Below are 18,425 nucleotides of genomic sequence, written 5' to 3'. Positions count from 1 at the left end.
ACAGTGTGCTCAAGACACAAGAACAAACTAAGAGATTTTTAAATAACTCACTAAGATGAATAAAAGGAATAACTCAATGAGCCTCGGTTATTACATGAACATATAAGTTTATTACAACAAAATATAATATCAGAAAAGATCTTGATGCAGCTGGTAACCATGGACAGTGATACACCAAACAGCTATAGTAACTTCACTCAGCATTGTACAGTGTATCTATCCCATATCATACAATCATGCATAATCACGGTACCAGGGAGGAGGCAAAACGATGTTGTGTAGCCTGTGGTCCAGACTGTTTACCATGGGAGTTGGGAACATGTAGAAGTCTTTTTCTTATCTTATCTTAACCTCCAGACACCCAGAGCCTCCTTACATAAAGCATAACAAGTGTGAAGAACTCTGGGGCCTCTCAAAATACCAAACCATAACTATACAAAAAACATACATTTATTCATGTCTAATCATTTTCTACCACAGTTTATGATGTTAAACATTTTAACATGCGGGTAAAGAGAGTCAAGTAATGACCGAAATGATTAAGGTGACTATATAAACAAAAGCTGGCCCTCAGGAGAAAAATAAAAGATTTTAATAAAAGTATTTTGAAACATTAGAAAATATATAGAGTGTTTTAAAAAAACCTGCTTTAAATATATGACAGTATAATTGAAAATTACCAAAAGTAGTTGTTTTTGAGATGTTACATATCATGTAGTCTATATCGGTGACCACTCATTTAGGGGATTGCTCCGGTGCTCCGGTCGATTTATGAGGACTATGGTTATCTGCTGATTAGATCTCTCGGTAAATCAAGACAGCTAGCTAGACTATCTGTCCAATCTGAGTTTTTTTTGTTGCAGAACTAAAAGAACTTTTTTGTTCCACCAAAACAAGGTCCTTCCCGAGGCTATTTTGCAGAGGCACCATTATTGCGTCCAGCGCCACCCATGACAATTGTGAATGGTTTATAGAAATGCCAATAAACCAGAGCACGTTTTTCTCCCATCCCGGAATGCTGTGTGAACGAGCCAGACCTTCCTCCGCAGCGCTGTGGAGGAAGATCAGGCGATGCGAGACTACATATCATTAAATGTTTCTAGTTACTGTTAAACTGTTGAAATGTTGGGTGCCCTGGTAGCTCGGTTGGTAGCCCATATATAGAGGTTTATTCCTCGACGCAGCAGGCCCACGTTCGACTCCGACCTGCGGCCCTTTGCTGCATTTCATTCTCTCCCCTTTCACGTCTTCTGCTGTGCTATCAAAATAAAGGCTAAAAATGGGCAAAAAATACTCTTGAAAAAAAACACTGTTGAAATGTTGATAATCAAAGTGATGAAATCAGACAAATGAATGTTTTGTGTTTGAGTCAAAGACAGATCTGCTTCACAGTGCACAGTGTGTGATGGTGAACAGAGTGAACTTTGATTTCAGCAGCTGATCTTCCGTCAGCATTTCTGTCCACAGGGGAGACTCTCAGACCTGCAGAGAGCACAGAGACACTGAGGAACCAGAGGAGACCACAAACGCAGGATAAAGAGGCTTAGTGAATATGGTGTTGAAGGTGTGGAGGTGGATCAGTGAGTCAGCGGAAACACTGTAGAAGGACAGAGTGCCAGCAGGACAGTCCACGTACACTCCGACTCTGTCAGAGACAGAGGAGGAGAGGCGTTTTCTGCTGTTATTGTGGCAGACGGAGAAACTGTCATCATCAGCGCACTTCAGACTCCAGGACTGATCATTCCATCCGGGCAAACAGTTTTTACTGTTTCCTCTCCTTGTGATTCCTCTGTAAGTCACTGCTATATAAACTCTTCCTTCCCATTTGACCTCCCAGTAACAGCGACCAGTCAGACCATTTCTACACAGCAGCTGGGGCCAGGAGACAAATCTGTCTGGATGATCAGGATACGACTGATCCTCTCTCACGTATGTCACCTTCCTGTTGTTATCAGACAGTTGGAGGTTTCTGTGTACTGTGTTTGTGTCCAGTTCCAATTTACAGACATCTGATGGAGAGAACAAGACACAACACAGCTGCAGGTTATCATCTGTTGAGTTATCAACAACTTTACTGACAATTCACCCGCTTCAGATGTTTTCACTCAGCCTATTCAATGGCCGTTACCAGTTTGATAGTTTCACTTTCCTTAAGTGTAGGTGCAAATCGACGTGGTTAGGTTTAGAAAAAGATCGTGGCTGGGCGTAAATATTGGTTTCACATGGGAGCTGACCCCGGTCTCCTGGGTGAAAGCCCTTTCAAGGGAACGCCATTTCTGGCAGAGAGTTTCATTGTTTCGTTAATTCAGAAAAAACGATGAAAACTTTTCACAGAAAAGTTAGAAGTTAGCTTGACCGCAACTAATGGACCGCAATCTGAGCTGATGTCATAAAGCAAGTCAAACTTTTATGTGTGTTTGCGGTCCTGTTGTGTGCACGGCTTTATCGAGTTAACCTCTCCTACCAAACACTGTTTAAATTGTTCACCTGCAAATCAGCATAGCTAATTGTTAGCTTCAGAAGATTACAAACATTAGCAATGCTAACTATTGTAACGTTCTCTAACAAATTGAGTATTCGTGGTATTTGTATGAATGTGTCGTACATCTGATCCCAGGTCTCCCATTTAGGGAGGAACTAGAAGATAAATCCACCTCAAATTGCTTTAGATAGATAGATGGTATAGATAGATAGATAGTTACATTTATTTACCCCTGCGGGGAAATTAAAGCGTCTTCGCAGTCAGGTACTTAAAGCCCCAGTGTGTAACGTTTGTAGTTGTTCATTATCAAAATCTGTATTGCCCTTCACAAACTTGTCCTTTTTCATGAATACTGACCACCACCATCAATTTCAAGTATTCCTATTAGCTTGGAATTTTACATTTGTGCTTGCATGAACTGGGGTAGACGCTCCATAATGATGCGCCATCTTGAAATACGTTAGCCGGTAAGGGACATACAGGCTACACTGCTCCGCCTTTCGCGTTTTCGACTCACAGCTGCTGCTAATGGGTTTCGTTGCTTCCCGGCAAATCCCTATATATTATATATATATATATATTGCATTAAGGAAACATGGAGGACCACACATATTCAAAATCCAAATTTCAGGAACAGGAATCTTCTTCTTCACCCAGAAAAAGAAAATGGATATTGAAAAGAGCAAGAGACAACATTGAAAAAGAGTGAACATTGGAGCTGCTTTGGAGGCACACACCAAATCCCAACTAGTTAATTATCCTCTGGACCACTGCAGTCTCCTTTTCTTTCTCTCTCCTTTCCGTCGGGTGGCGAGCGTGCCCGCTCGTGGTGTCCGCGCCACTCTCCGACATGAACTCATGGATGTATTAAGAGAACGCATGAACTCCAACAATTACGGCTGATAGACGGCCTTTTGTACACCTTCGCTTTTTGAAGAGTGAAGGCTACCGTAGCTGCAATACTGCGTGGCGAGAGAGAGTTGATAGCGATATATGATCTCAACGCTAGATGGGAGTAATTCTTACACAATGTAGCTTTAAATACAACATAAAACACTACTATTAATACAGTACAATACATTAAAATACAATACAGTCACGATACAATACAAATGCACTTAAAAAGGAGGGATACAAATACAACTACAGTGGGACTGCATAATAAATTAGGTGCAGAGAGGACATAAAGCAAATATATATTTATATATATATTCTGTAACATCTTTATGAGAATAATTGTTGTGTTGTGTTTATGACTTGTAGGTATTTGAAAAATGATTTATTAAACACATCCAAAAAAGAAAAGTAGAAACACGACTTATATCTGTCAAACTTCTCTCAAAAAGCTAGAAGCTTTCTGTTGGCTTGACTGTTAATGAAATGTATTTATTATTTATGTTGGATCAATGTGTTCAGTTTGTTGTATTTGTGGGTTTTAAATTGATTGATTGAATTATAATATGTTTCCAGCCACTCTGACAAAAAAACAAGCTATACTGTATACAGATTGAAACTGATTGAAATTCATCATCGTACTTCAGTCAAGAAAGTAAAATATCTAGTTTAACATCTGCAGCTAAGTTCTCATGAATCAAACTTAAAACACACTTACATTTCCTCACACCAGGTTTCAGTCTCTGCAGTCCACCATGGTCCACCCTGGAGGAAGAAACAAAGTCAGAATCAACTTCATGCAGCTTCACTCATATCCTCCATTTGCACTCAATGCATAACTGCAATGCATTGTTGGTTATATATATACGCTCAGGAGTAACCATTGTTGTTCACTCACTCCCTCAGCCCTCTGAGGGTCGATTAGCAAGTTTACTTAAGTTTTTCAGACACACAGAACGACACTTATGATGGCAACGGGGTTTCAAGTGAACAGAGGCATGTTGAAAAACTAATGGGACACAGAGAAACCGTGTGAGAGCTGCTGTTGTCTGTCCATCTGTCCATACCTGAGAGTGTCCAGCCTCCAATGTTGATCCTTCATTCCAGCACACAGCAGTTTCTCTCCCAAGTCTTCTGGATGATTGTAGCTCAGGTCCAGCTCTCTCAGATGGGAGGGGTTGGAGCTCAGAGCTGAGGCCAGAGAAACACAGCCTTCCTGTGTGATCATACAGCCTGATAGACTGAAAACACACACACACACACACACACACAGAGTATAAAATCTCTAATGTATGTAAGACGTTCACATTACTCCACTGTTTTAAAAATAGCTAAAAGATACGTGCACCCAGAAAACACACATACACACCATTTTCCACACGTAAACTGTGTTTAAATGAATAAAAGAGTGTGTAGAGAGAATGTGTGTCACATCCTGCTAATTTGTACATATTATATTCATTTTATTGTTTTATTTTGAAAGACTAACATCTCTGTTTGTTTCAGTTCCTGCTCGTGTGTCTCCCACCTTCTTTATTATCCACACCCGCCCTCAGTACTCACCTGCTCCTGACTTTGCTATCAGAGCTCAATGGGTCATAATTTTACAAACACAAACAGCTGTACACTAACCTGAGAGTTTTCAGTCTGCAATATGGACTCTTTAGTCCAGCAGACACCAGCTTCACTCCTGAATCCTGTAGGTTGTTGTTACTCAGGTCCAGCTCTCTCAGACGAGAGGACTTGGAGCTGAGAACTGGGGACAGAGCTTCACAGCTTCTCTCTGAGAGGTTACAGCCACTCAGTCTGAAGAGGAATCAACAAAACACAAGAAAACAATTACAATCAATGGCTGTTTCTGTCTCTGAATGATGAAAAACTATATTAAATCTTGGATTGATATGTGTGCACGTACAGAGCTTTTCTGGATGCTTTGACCACTGGCAGCAGCCTTAGAAGAGCCTCCTCTGAAGCAGAGTACTTCTTCAGGTCAAACACCTCCAGATCTTTTTCTGATGACAGTAAGATAAAGACCAGGGCTGACCACTGAGCAGGAGACAATTTATCTGTGGAGAGACTTCCTGAACTCAAGTACTGCTGGATGTCCTCCACAAGAGAATTATCATTCAGTTCATCCAGACAGTGGAACAGATTGATGCTTTTCTCAGCAGACAAATTCTCACTGATCTTCTTCTTGATGTACACAGCTGTTTCCTGACGGATGTGTGAGCTACTTCCTGTCTGTGTCAGCAGGCCTTGAAGGAGAGTCTGATTCGGCTCTCGTGAAAGACCCAGGAGGAAGCGAAGGAACAAGTCCAGGTGTCCATTTGGACTCTGTAAGGCCTTGTCCACAGCACTCTGGTAGAGATGTGTTGGTTTGGGTGTGTTTATAAGTTGAAACCAGGTGGTTGTTTGTTCTTCTGACAGCAGATTAACACCAGAGTTGATGAATGTCAGATGAACATGAAGAGCAGCCAGAAACTCCTGAACACTCAGATGGACAAAGCAGAACACCTTGTCCTGGTACAGTCCTCTCTCCTCTTTAAAGATCTGTGTGAACACTTCTGAGTACACTGAGGCCTCACTGATATCAATGCCACACTCTGTCAAGTCGGATTCGTAGAAGATCAGGTTGCCTTTCTGTAGCTGTTCAAAAGCCAGTTTTCCCAGGGACAAAATCATCTTCTTGCTCTCTGGACTCCAGTGTGGATCTGTCTCAGCTCCTCCATCGTACTTGATGTTCTTCAGTTTGGACTGAACCACCAGGAAGCGGATGTACATCTCAGTCAGGGTCTTGGGCAGCTCTTCCCCCTCTCTGGTTTTCAACTCATCCAGAACTGTAGCAGCGATGGAGCAGAAGACTGGGATGTGGCACATGATGTGGAGGCTTTGTGTTGTTTTGATATGGGAGATGATTCTGCTGGCCTGTTCCTCATTTCCGCATCTCTTCCTGAAGAACTCCTCCTCCTGTTGGTCAGTGAACCCTCTCACCTCTGTCACCATGTCAACACACCTAGGAGGGATCCTATTGGCTACTGCAGGTCTTGTGGTTATCCAGAGGCGAGCAGAGGGAAGCAGTTTCCCAGTGATGAGGTTTGTCAGCAGCACATCCACTGAGGCGGGCTTTGTAACATCAGTCAAGATCTCATTATTGTGGAAGTCCAGAGGAAGCCTACATTCATCCAGACCGTCAAAGATGAACACAACCTGGAACTCTTTAAACCCGCAGATTCCTGCTTCTTTGGTTTCATTAAAGAAGAGATGGACAAGTTCCACCAAGCTGTACTTTTTCTCTTTCAGCACATTCAGCTCTCTGAAAGTGAATGGAAATGTGAACTGGATGTCCTGGTTGGCTTTGCCTTCAGCCCAGTCTAGAGTAAACTTCTGTGTTAAGACTGTTTTCCCAATGCCAGCCACGCCCTTTGTCATCACTGTTCTGATTGGTTCATCTTTTCCAGGTGAGGGTTTAAATATGTCTTCTTGTCTGATTGCTGGTTCTTGTCCGTCTTCTTTCCTGGATGCTGTTTCAATCTGTCTGAACTCGTGTTCATCCTTGTCCTCTGCAGTTCCTCCCTCTGGGCTGTCGATCTCTGTGTAGATCTTATTCACAAGGGTTGGGTTTCCTGCTTCGGCAATTTCTTCGAACACACACTGGAACTTCTCCTTGAAATTAGACTTGAGTTCATGTTGGCACACTGTAGCATGAGTCCCTGAATAAATAAAAACAACAACAAATTAAATCAGTAAGTGGATCCAGAAAATCTGAGAATCTAAACCTTTAAGTGTGACTGTACAGTTTTACCTCCATCGGTTTCATTTAGCTCAACAGTGGCAAACAGCCTCTGATCTGATGCCGATTTGTGCAGCATATTAACATCAGTTAAAAGTTTGGAACCGTAAACTTCTCCCATGGTTCCTCCATTTCCCCTTTTCATCATGATAAATCTGATCAAATCCTCTTACTGCTCTGCAGACAGTCAGCCAGCTCCTCATGTTTCATTCTCCTGAGGAAGTGCAGTACGATCTTCAGAAATGCCTCTCTGCTGCTCCTTCTCTGCTCTCCGTCTTCACTGTCCAACACCTCCTCACCCTCCTTTTGAATCTCTAAGCATTCTGGGTAAAATGGATTCAGAACCCTCTGGACTCTCTTCAGCTCGTTCTTCACAAAAGTGACGATGTTCTCATCCAACAGCTGGAACAGAAGGATAAAAACAACATTTAATTTAAAGAACACTGAAAGCCTGCTGGTCTAAACAAAGCAGCATTGCTACTGTTAGGAGCTGAATGGTAGTTTACGTTTTTAATCGATTATTTTCTTTTTAAAAACAAAGTTCAAAAGACAAAGGATTTATTCAAATAAGTCCGGTTTAAATACTAAAAAGTATTAGGCTAACAAAAGCAAAAAATATTAATTTCCCTAATGGGAATAACTAAAGTGAAAACCTATATCTAGTATTACATCACCATCCTATCTGCATGGGTTGTCATGGTAATGACGTAGGCACGGCTTTCCAACGCTGAAGCATGAGCTAGCTAGCTAACTAGCCAGCCCCTTAATGATTAATATTTAACAACTTCATGTTTCCTCCACACACTGTTGTCACAGTGCAGTAAAGTACATTGCTATCAGCAAATGAGCCTGACGGAATTAGCAAGTTAGCTAACTAGCCAGCCACCTGCTAGTTAGCTCCACCTGGGACCAAGTTAAAGTGAAAATCGATTCTCATTTTAAAACTTTGTCCTAAACCATAACTTTGAATTAATCACCCAACACTAATTTGATCTGTAGTTTGTACATGTACACACCATAAATATGGAGTCCAGGTCTGTTTGATGCTGCTGGGCAGACTGACGACCGAGGGCCTCTGAACTCTCCTGCTGAACTCTGTGGAGAAAATAATAAGTTTAGGGCCATTTCATGAGTCAAATCAGAGGATGACAGAATGACAAGGCAACTGGAGCTCAGAAGGCACATGGCAGCTGAGACAGCAGATGGATCCAGCAGTTGAAATAATGTGTTATGTGGGCAGGAATTAATCTAGGTCCCTGGTACTGCATAATGTATGAGTGGGTTAAAGTATGCTTCTCTATAGATGGCACCCCAAAGCCAAGTATTTCTGAAAAAACTGTCAAAATCTTTGAAGACTGAAAGAGAGTCCTCTTAGTCTAAGGAGATTTGGTCAGACATTGATAAGATGGTAATTAGAGGGCAGCAGGGAATGTGGACCAGGTAAGAGAGCATGCTGAAGGTGATGCTACTGTGGTTTTACATCTGACAGGCAGAACCCTAGAACAATAAGTTCATGATCCAGGCTGTACATCTGGATCCAACCTCCACGACTGGGACAAGAGTGAGACACCTACTTGTCCTCTTTGCCTTGGTCGTGGAACCTTGGAGAAGATCCTGAGCAGCTGCATTTATATTGAAACATATACAGGAAGTATCAGCAGTAGCTTTGAACATTAACTTTATCTCACCATAGAAAATTAAAATATTGGAACAGAAAAGTGTTTTGAGGCATCACGTCTAGGCGATACTTGATCCAGGTAATAAAATCAGTATCGGTGCCGATACCTTAATCTGTTTGCCAAGTTTTTTTTAATCCTGAGATCTATACTATCAGCTTTCAACCAGCAGGTTCCATCTTTGAAGTTAAGTTGTCAAAAAACGACACATTCAAGTTAGCTGCTGCTGATTATCAGTTGTGACGTATTCAGAACACAAATATTGATATAGTTTACCATGCTGTGCTTAATTTTCCAAAATTATTTGATGGGTAACTGTACAGGTGTAAACTGTGATGTCACTGTTCAAACAATATATTGTTGAGTCCTACAACAAGCTATGAAGCTCTGGACCAAGATGTGATTCTTCTTCTCAGGCCTAAAAAAAAAATCCCAGATTAAAAACAAAATTCCAATTTAAGATTTAAATAGATTCCCCCCCCTACTTAAAATCAATCTGCAGATGACAAAGAAATTGTTCAAAACAAGTTTTAACTTTATTTTGTTTTGACTCATACACGCTCACACACATGGGGCTATATATTCAACAACAACAAAACGGATGCGTGAGATAAAGCTGTTTTCACACTTACAGGTAATTCACTTCTCGTTCCTCGCTAAAAGTTCAAATCATTCTAACGTTCTTGCGCAACCTTGCCCCTATTTTCACCTGTTGCGGAGTAACGTACATTAACATCCCATGGTTTCTTGAATGTAGCATACCTTCGTAGTAACTAGCGGTAAAAACAAACGTCGAAGTGGAGCTCCGTGCTACAGAGCGGCGATTGTTAGTTGTTTAAGCCGCTACAGACCTCCGTTACAGCTCGGTCGTATCAGCAGCATTTAGTAGTTGTGTTGAGCCGCAACAGAGTTCCTCAACACCGCCTCTGGTGCCCCGCATGGTGCTCCTTCAGGTCAGCGGTAGCTGGTGGTTCAGTTATCCGAGAACAGGTGACTCTCAGCCGGGGACAGAGCACCTTGAGCTGCCGGTCTTTTCGGCGGAGATTATGGATAAGTAAGTAATGAAACGACTAGTTATTATATATATATACATATATATATATATATATATATATATTATTATTATTAATGTTAGTCGCTGCCATGTTGTTTGTGTATCTCTATGGTAATGCACGGGGGGAGGGCTGAGCCTGTTCGGAGCTACGGGAGCCCAGAGGGGAGCGTCAGCGGATGTTAAGGAGAAAATCGATTTTCATTTAAACAAATCGACATTAACTACATATTCGAGTTAATCGATAAAATCGATTTATCGCCCAGCCCTACTCAGGACAGTCACATAGTAAACTTCAGTTTTTAATTCTTACCTTCCATCAGGAGGTGGTCTATTAAACTCCTCAAAGCGACCCATAGACCTCTCCTTATCTAGGGGCACACAGCTGGATCCAGATCCTAATCCAGGTCCAGGAGAGTCTAGTCTCTGCTGATGCATTCTGTTACAAACAAACAATTGACTGATGAAAAGCAGTTTAACATAAAACAAATGCTTTTGCAGGGCTCCAGACTGCGACCAAATGGTCGCATTTTGCGACCAAAATTTGAGAGTGTGAGACTGAATTTTACATCCAGTCGCACATTTGCGATCAGTAAATTTGATCCCTTTTTTAAACATTAAACGTGGTACCTGAGAGCACGTAAGCACAAGCTTATCTGTCCTCTCTGCATATGACAGAGAGCGGAGCTCCGGCGCGCACACACACACACACACACACACACACACGCATGCAGAGGTGCGGACGGAGCAAACTACTCTGCAGTTTTGTTGAAGTCAGAGTTAATCACGGAAATGCCGACAAAGTGGTTGCAAGTATGGTTACAGTTGTTTAAAACTTCACACAGACAGCGTTTGCTGCGATATGATATTAACGGCGAGGCAAAAGCGGTCACAGTGCTGTTTTTGTACACTTCCTGACAAGCAGGCACAACTGTGGTTTATCTGCCCTGGGGACTGACTGACAGGCTGAGGCTGTAAGGCAAGGCACCTTGATTTCTACAGAACCTTTCAGCAACAAGGCAATTCAAAGTGCTTTACATGAAAACAGTAAAGAGCAGTTAAAAACGGTCATGATGAAGAATAAAGAATACAAGTGAGTAAGAAATGAATAATTATTCAACTCAAGGTTGTAGGGACGGGTTTGGGAGGAGAGAGGGAGGGGTTTTATTTTTTATTTTAGTTTAGTAGCCTAAACAATGCATTTCTAATTTTAAGTTGATTTCATTGCAATTGTAGACTGGAGACTAGAGCTGGTACATTTTTTAAATATTTGTACTGTCATGACAGCGATGGTGCTGTCAGTTTACCTTTTATGTTGCATCTTCAAAAGTGCACAATAAAATGTGAAACTAAATTTGAAACAGCACGTTGTTATTTCTATTATCAAAGTGTTTAGTAACACTGTGGAAATTAGTAGAAATGTGAATATTTGGTTAGCATGCTGATTTACGGTGTGTGCCCCTAAATTGTCTGGTTGCGCCCCTAAAAAAAAGTTAGTCTGGAGCCCTGTTTTGACCAGATTCATTAATACATTAGTAATACTTACTACATAATACTTATTTTGAGAATATTTTGCTCACAATGTCACTTTGTATCATCATGAGTCTGATGACATCAGACTCGAAGTGACAAAATCAAAAAAGACTTGTAACTCAACTTTTCATCACCGAAGACAAATGTGGACTAATAGGCCGCAATAGTTAGTTAATATTGTATAGTAGTTCAGTGGCCGATGTGACATTGGGTGATGAATGATGGTGTTGTGATTTGAGTGTGTGAGCTCTGACATGGAGAAGAGTCCTGACAGTCAATGACTCTCACCCCTGAGCTTTGGTGTGGCTGTCATCTTCCCCACACAGAGTGGTTTTAGAGGCAGGGACTCCCTCCTCTCTGTCACACGGATTCATAGCAGAGTCCATACCTGATGGGAGAGATGCACTCTGTCACAACAACAGCAACAACAACACTGACTATGTTTACATGCACGAAATATTCTACAATCGGAATAAGGCCTAATAACTTACATTACTTAGGCCTACATAACATACTGTAGGCTACATTACATAGCCTAACTTAGGCCTACATTGCTTTGGGACAAATCTCCCGTTTTTGCACCTCTTTTTTTAGGTGAAGCATTATAGCTACTTGTCTGAAACCCACTTTGAGAGTTTTGAAATATACAATAAAATAAAAATTATAATCGTCGTCTATACGTGAAATTGCAATAAAGGGGAATTTCACATTAAGAACACATTGAACCAGGTCCAGATAAAAATCACTATACCTGGACTAACTAGATTCAAATGTGGACTACATTATGAGGCTAAATGTGTTATTACAACATGAGTTTAGAGATCAGCTGAGAGTCATTAAACACTGAAAAGTGTCACTTACCAACAGTTTAACATGGAGGAAACAGATCTGCGCCAACAACTGACTAACCGAAAGTAAAAATGATGCTGAACAAGGTGGCCAAACAGCTAACTGTTAGCACAGAGCTAATAGCTACTCTTTAACAAACAGTGTTTTACAGTTTGATGAAACTAACATGAGATCAGATATCAGCTGAGAGTTATTGAACGCTGAAGAGAAGTGCCACTTACCAAAAGATGGAGGAAAAATCTACGCAACAAGCTGAAGTGAAAGTAAACGTGTCAGGAAGACACCAGAAAGGATGGGGGGGGGGGGGGGGGGAGAGAGAGAGAGAGAGAGAGAGAGAGTATTTTTTATTTTTTACTTTGGCAGAACACTGCATGCAGAGTTCGTTTCTTTTTAAACTTGTTAATTTCAACAGTTTAAATCACAAGTTAAATATAGAAAACAATACAGTAGACCTATGCATTTGTTTTGCACATCTTTTCAGTATTTTATGTCTGTCTGCACAGGGCAAATCATCTCCCACCATTCAAGTTCTGAAATCATGAGAGGACTTTAAAGGAAAGGTTCACCCTCATGTAGCCTGCCTACTCCTTTCAAATGTTATTTTGTCAATATCTATAAAGATTACAACAAGACTGCTCTCCCATGTAGTCTTAGATGGTGTGTCAGCCTTACATTTGTACATACATTTACATATTGATAATATGAACTTACCATTGGGGAAAGTTCCAAGTTTCAAACACGAAGAGACAAGAAAATGAATCATCATCTGTTCAATCATATACTGTCCTGTCATTTAGGATAGTATAAAGATAATGAAGTCCAACAAAGTCATGACAAGGCTACATGTCAAGTTAGCAGTGGAAAAGTCCTAAATGTGTCTGGAAATCAAAACGGTTTTAGTCCTACTCTAATAAAACCACAAGGCTGCCTGTTGCACTTCCTCAAATTGCCTGTAGAGTGCATTCACACACCACATTATCTATGTACTGATGATCACCCAGTCTACAAACATGGGTAACAGTTTCAACTACGGCTTTAGAAACAACAGTTTACAAGGAACCCTTCATTCGACTAAAGATCAGAGCTCTATCAAAATAAAAAGGCCCACATACTGTATAGTCACATCAATTAAAAATACATTAACTAGCCAATTTCTACATACCTTTTTACAGTTTAAAAGCACACAACCTTTTACTATCAATTTACATGTAACACATGATACTTGACACCACAAATGGCTCAATTTCTCTTGTCTGCAGAAGTAATGAAACATCTTTCTTTGGCATTGGCACATTACACCAGCCTTTCTAATTACAGTATGAACAGTGTAGCATGTCCACAGGTCACATCAAAAAAGATTGAATGTCACCTGTTGACAATGTGGCCTTTATGACTCCATGTTCAACCTCTTTGATGAAAACAGTGGAGAAAAATGTGAAGCCTTGGCATATACTGCACAGACTCAGACACAGACTGAGACAAATATAAACTACTCGTCCACAGCATAGAACAATGCAATATTTATACTTAGAGGAACAGCTCCGAGCATTTCATCCATCTTTACAGTTTATTTTCGCATATGAAGAAAAAAATGTCTTTTAAGGCAAAACAAAGTCAGCATTGCTCCTCTTTCAGTGACATACTGCACATGTGCACAGTGTCAATTCTCATGAGTATGACTTCTTCTAGGAAAAGTGACAGATCACCAGGGCAACTGGGCTGTTTGAATTCAGATGGCATAGTGTTCTAATTATGCAGACTCAATGACAGTTACTTATCCAAATCCTCCGACGTGTTAAACAAAGCTGACTCTACAAGTTTATAGTGTGTGTGTGTGTGTGTGTGTGTGTGTGTGTGTGTGTGTGTGTGTGTGTGTGTGTGTGTGTGTGTGTGTGTGTGTGTGTGTGTGTGTGTGCACATTTGATGTGATTAATCATTCAGCATCTTTCTGCATAGAGACGCATGTCTCATGTCTCAAAAGCATGTTGGGGCAAGAGAAGGCCCGCTGTTTACCTTTGGTCTGAATGATCGAGAAAAGGTCAAAGAGAACCACAAAGAAAAATAAAGTTTAAGAATACAAGGACATCTGGATTCAGAGGAGGCTTTCTCCCAGAGCAGAGGTGCGCGATATTTCTGGTCTGATAAGCATGTGACATCCTTTGCACAGCATGCAGCCAGGCCGGAATAACAATGGGAGCTGGAGCGACACTAAGCTATTAATAGAGAGACTAGCTGAGCACGAAATAAGGAGTTGGATATCGGCTGCTCTGAGGACCGCCAGAGGGCACTGGGAGCCTGGAATGAAACATGATGAAGACCCCTCTCCCCCCTCTTCTGCCAGTCTACTACCACTCAGACTGCCCAAAGTCACTGGTTGTCAAAGTTTGACGAATGGCTGAATGCAGTCTGAAATCGACATAGCAGAAATGATGCTAAGTGAGTGGGGCAAATAGGCGCAATTAAATTCAATGTACCCATTTCTTTTTCAGCAAGTTTTGACTTGCTGTCTCCCCCTTCACCTGTGGAAATGTGGACCTTTTCAATGATCTTCAGACCCTTTTAAACTATTAAAAAATCTTTCCCGACTCCATCAGGGCACAGTCTGTAGGACAACCTTTAAAAGGGCAAAACACCTGCAGGAGGGCTTCCATCATACACAGAATCATAGCCTGCTGATATTTCACTCTGTTCTTTTATTGCCAGTCCTCGTCTCTGTTGCTAAAATTCAAATAGACATGTAGTTCATTTGCAATTCAGACAATGTACCGGTATGTCAAAGTTGCCTTGAAACAAGACAGCGAAATAAACTCTTAAGTCAAGACATTTCATGAAATTGTTGCATTTTCAAAACATAAGAGAAAATATTTGTGCACCCTAGTACTTCAGCGGATTGTTATAAAATGTGTATGCCCAAACTCATACAAAACACTACGAGGGCTCAAATTTTTAATTCATGAGAAAGAGCTATTTGTGTGTTCTTAGCATACTCACACTGTTCAGGTTCATAAATACTGACTAATTCACGATCTCGAATAGTACATCTGAATTCCATTTTAAGGTGGACTTCCCCTCCTGACAGAACAGAGAAAAAACTGATTTTAGACAGTTTGAGCCCTTAAGGTCTTTATTAAAGAGGCCCAAAAGAAATGTTTAATAGGTTTGAATTTAAGCTCTTGAGACTTGAGAGATAAAAACATTTTCACCCTTTCACTTCGCTGCGCATGGAGATTTTTTTGGGCCGAGACTAAATACTCAGTTTAAGACAAACGTGCACCACCAAAAGGAGAGGATCTTTTTAGGGCACGAGATAAGAAAAATCTCTCAGCTTTGGCAGGTTATTCAGAGAGGGCAGACCTTGGCATACTAACAGCCTGAACGCTGGCAGAACAGTCTCTCTGATATGTCATGTCTGATTCTCAATGAGTCAAGGTAAAATGTTTGCTCTGAGACAGGGGCAAGGAAGCTAATGAAATCTACCACTCTGCCTTCCGAAGCAATTACCTCAAAATAAACACTAACCACCAGACAACATTTCAAATAATGTCTAACAGCTCAAATGTAACATTGCATAAAATTCACAGAAATTTTTCTGAATTCGAAGGAGCATCCCCAAAAGTTCAAGGGGGACATTCCAGCATTGCCAGACCAGAATATTAAACATGCTTATATTAGCCTTTCCTCTGTGAAATAAGGTAGAGTAATGAAGGCATTTAAAAAAAGAAACTTGCGATGCAGTGCAATCTGTCGGTCTGCCTCCTAAAGAGCCGAGCTGTCCTTATTTCTATTTTATTTTCAATCCATTCATTAACAGGCCCCATTTGATGGAGACAAAAACAACCTATTACTGTGCAAATAATGTCAGCTGTGGTGACCCTCCCTTTGATGCCTGATTTGTCTTTGTGTTCGGGCCTCCATGTTCCTTTGTCTTGCCTCCCGTTCCAGTAAGTGCCAGCCTGGCTTCCTGGCCCTGGCTGCTGCCGCTGGAGTCTCATCCTGGCTTATTTACATTATATTACACCCTATTTGAATAAGGGCCTGCTGAGAGATGAGTAGAGACATAGACAGATGCCGGACACACACAGTGCAGTGCGAAGCAGAGCTGGATTTCACAGGATCACTGGCCTCTTTCCTCACCCTTGCATTTATGTATGGTCACCATAAAAACCATTACTTGTAGCTAATGTGTATATGGTAAAACAATGAAGAGCTTTGGGGAATTGTTGAAATGCAAAAAAAATGCAGATGAAAAACACAAAACAAAAAACACTTTTACTGGAAATAGGGTCAAATGTAGGATCCTACACAATGAGACTGAATACTGTAGGGCCAGTCATGGTCATGTCAAAAAGCTTTAATCAGCTTTAATCAATATTTTTATATTAAAATTAGATCAAAATGACTATGTGTAATGTGAAAGTACTGCAGCATTGAAAATTAATTCCTGACTCTGCAGTTCTCATCAGCTTAATCAAGCATTTTAGCGTCTTTGGGTTAAAGTTTTGGTTTTCGAGCCCGCAGCTTTAATGCATACGTTTTCAATAAGAAAGCCCAGCACCAAACGTCAAACAGACAGAGTTAGTGACTAGCTGATGAACATGGTGGAATATTTAGCAGCTAAAGGGCTAGATATTTACCTAAGGAGTTGGTAGAGGCCAAAAACGTGAGAGAATGTCTTTTGCCAGATTGCCAGAAACATGCCATGTGTCGCCCTGTATCCACTGGATGTGTAAATATGCGATTGGCTTCCCCCAAGTTCCCCATATCAACTCAACAGGTGATAATATGTCATTGTTGTGTTTACAGCTTTTTTCCGCTGCCCCAAGTGGCCAGAAAAAACAGTTATTGCGAGTTAGAGCTCTTGCAGTGTCCAGGTAGAGGATAAATCTACATTTATCTGCAAAAATGGTCAGTCACAATATAGGAGCAAGAATAAGGATAGAACTAAACACTTGACTGTGCCTCTCTGCTTTACTAGAGGAAATTATTCCAATGGCCAAATTGTTAATTAGTTTGATTAATTGCTAAAGGTGTGTTTTTGGAGCTGGAGGGGGGGTTAATTGTGTTATTGTCTAGCAAAAAAACAGAGAGAGAGAGAAGCACTGAAAACAGAGCTGGTCACTGTGAGTTGGTTGTTCAGGTTCACTAGCTAGCCACCCTTAAGCCATCAAAGCAATGGAAAGCAATTAAGATAATTTGAATGACAAAAACACAAAGCTACCTGTCTGGCATACAGTACAATTTACACCACATTTGCCTTTCGGGCCATTCCAAACAGAGGCAGAGGGAAACAAAGAACAGAAAATGAAAGTTGCTTTGGGAAAAATAATTAATTAAAATAAAAAAAGGATAGACAAGGTTCCTGTGAAACTCATTTATGCAAACACAGCTACACATGTACACCCACTCTCACCCACACATTGTCCTCATTATGGCAAAATAGTGAAGAGCTTTTGAAGGCGTACACACTGAATCTAAGGAAAGAATTTTCACAATCTATTAGCATATCAGAGTCAAGTCTTTACTGATGTGGAATGAAAATGAAAGAGATGTGGAGAAGAGGGAGATGCAGAACTAAATTCACGCTGACTTAAGAACACATACACTTCACATAGTCTGTGCATAAACACCAAACTAACTCAGCCTTCGACTGAATTGTGAATGATTCGACCAATGCGTTTTGATGGAACGATTCTCTCCCTGTTCATTATCCAATAAGGCCTGGGATTTGTGGCTGAACACAGGTCATCATCCTGTATCAGAAAATTACCATTTCAATTACCGTGTCAGCGGAGGCAGCTGATGGCTGCAGTACACATTCATCAGCTGCCTTTCTTCTCAACCCCACATTAATATACAGTAAGCTGAGGATCATGGGAAGGGATTGGGGGAGAAATTACATGGATAATGAATAACTATTACCTGAAGGCAAAAAAAAAGCCCTTTCTGTTCTTCTCCAAGACACTGACAAAAATTTAATTTTAGGGCCAGAAATCAGAAATATATTTACTAATAAAATCTGACATCAGTAATCACATTGAATAAATGCATACATATGTGATGGTATATGGTGATGATATGGATAATAAATAAATAGTAATAGTTGATTCCAAAACAAAGCCTGATTCTTTGACAGCTATGAGAAACTCCCTC

At 40.8% G+C, this 18,425-nt stretch overlaps 1 protein-coding gene across 3 annotated transcripts; it reads right to left on the bottom strand.

Annotated features, from left to right (window-relative positions):
- Positions 1–990: 990 nt before the first annotated feature.
- LOC114560819 (NLR family CARD domain-containing protein 3) lies at positions 991–12,577 on the bottom strand. Of its 3 annotated transcripts, none has more exons than XM_028586463.1 (11): positions 12,497–12,577; positions 11,715–11,814; positions 10,207–10,332; positions 8,741–8,788; positions 8,183–8,261; positions 7,340–7,568; positions 5,292–7,086; positions 5,009–5,182; positions 4,444–4,617; positions 4,095–4,141; positions 991–2,009 (listed from the first exon to the last, which is right to left on the bottom strand). In XM_028586463.1, the coding sequence occupies exons 2-11, from the start codon at positions 11,810–11,812 to the stop codon at positions 1,477–1,479; spliced, it is 3,303 nt and encodes a 1,100-aa protein (XP_028442264.1). In that variant the 5' UTR covers positions 11,813–11,814; positions 12,497–12,577; the 3' UTR covers positions 991–1,476. The 3 variants fall into 3 exon arrangements, with proteins under 3 accessions (XP_028442264.1, XP_028442265.1, XP_028442266.1); XM_028586464.1 differs by lacking the exon at positions 12,497–12,577 and adding an exon at positions 12,288–12,484; XM_028586465.1 differs by lacking the exon at positions 8,741–8,788.
- Between the last annotated feature and the right edge of the window lie 5,848 nt (positions 12,578–18,425).

Source organism: Perca flavescens, chromosome 8, assembly GCF_004354835.1.
Source record: "Perca flavescens isolate YP-PL-M2 chromosome 8, PFLA_1.0, whole genome shotgun sequence".
NCBI classification, from domain to species: Eukaryota; Metazoa; Chordata; class Actinopteri; order Perciformes; family Percidae; genus Perca; species Perca flavescens.
This window is presented reverse-complemented; position numbering and strand designations above follow the sequence as displayed.

Bases quoted from the DNA above. Each gene is read 5' to 3' on its own strand.
- LOC114560819 (XM_028586463.1), bottom strand. From the start codon at position 11,812: ATGGACTCTGCTATGAATCCGTGTGACAGAGAGGAGGGAGTCCCTGCC. The intron at 10,333-11,714 runs GTGAGAGTCATT...TGTTTGTAACAG, and splicing joins AGCCACACCAAAGCTCAGGG to AATGCATCAGCAGAGACTAG. The intron at 8,262-8,740 runs GTAGGTGTCTCA...TTTTCTCCACAG, and splicing joins GACCAAGGCAAAGAGGACAA to AGTTCAGCAGGAGAGTTCAG.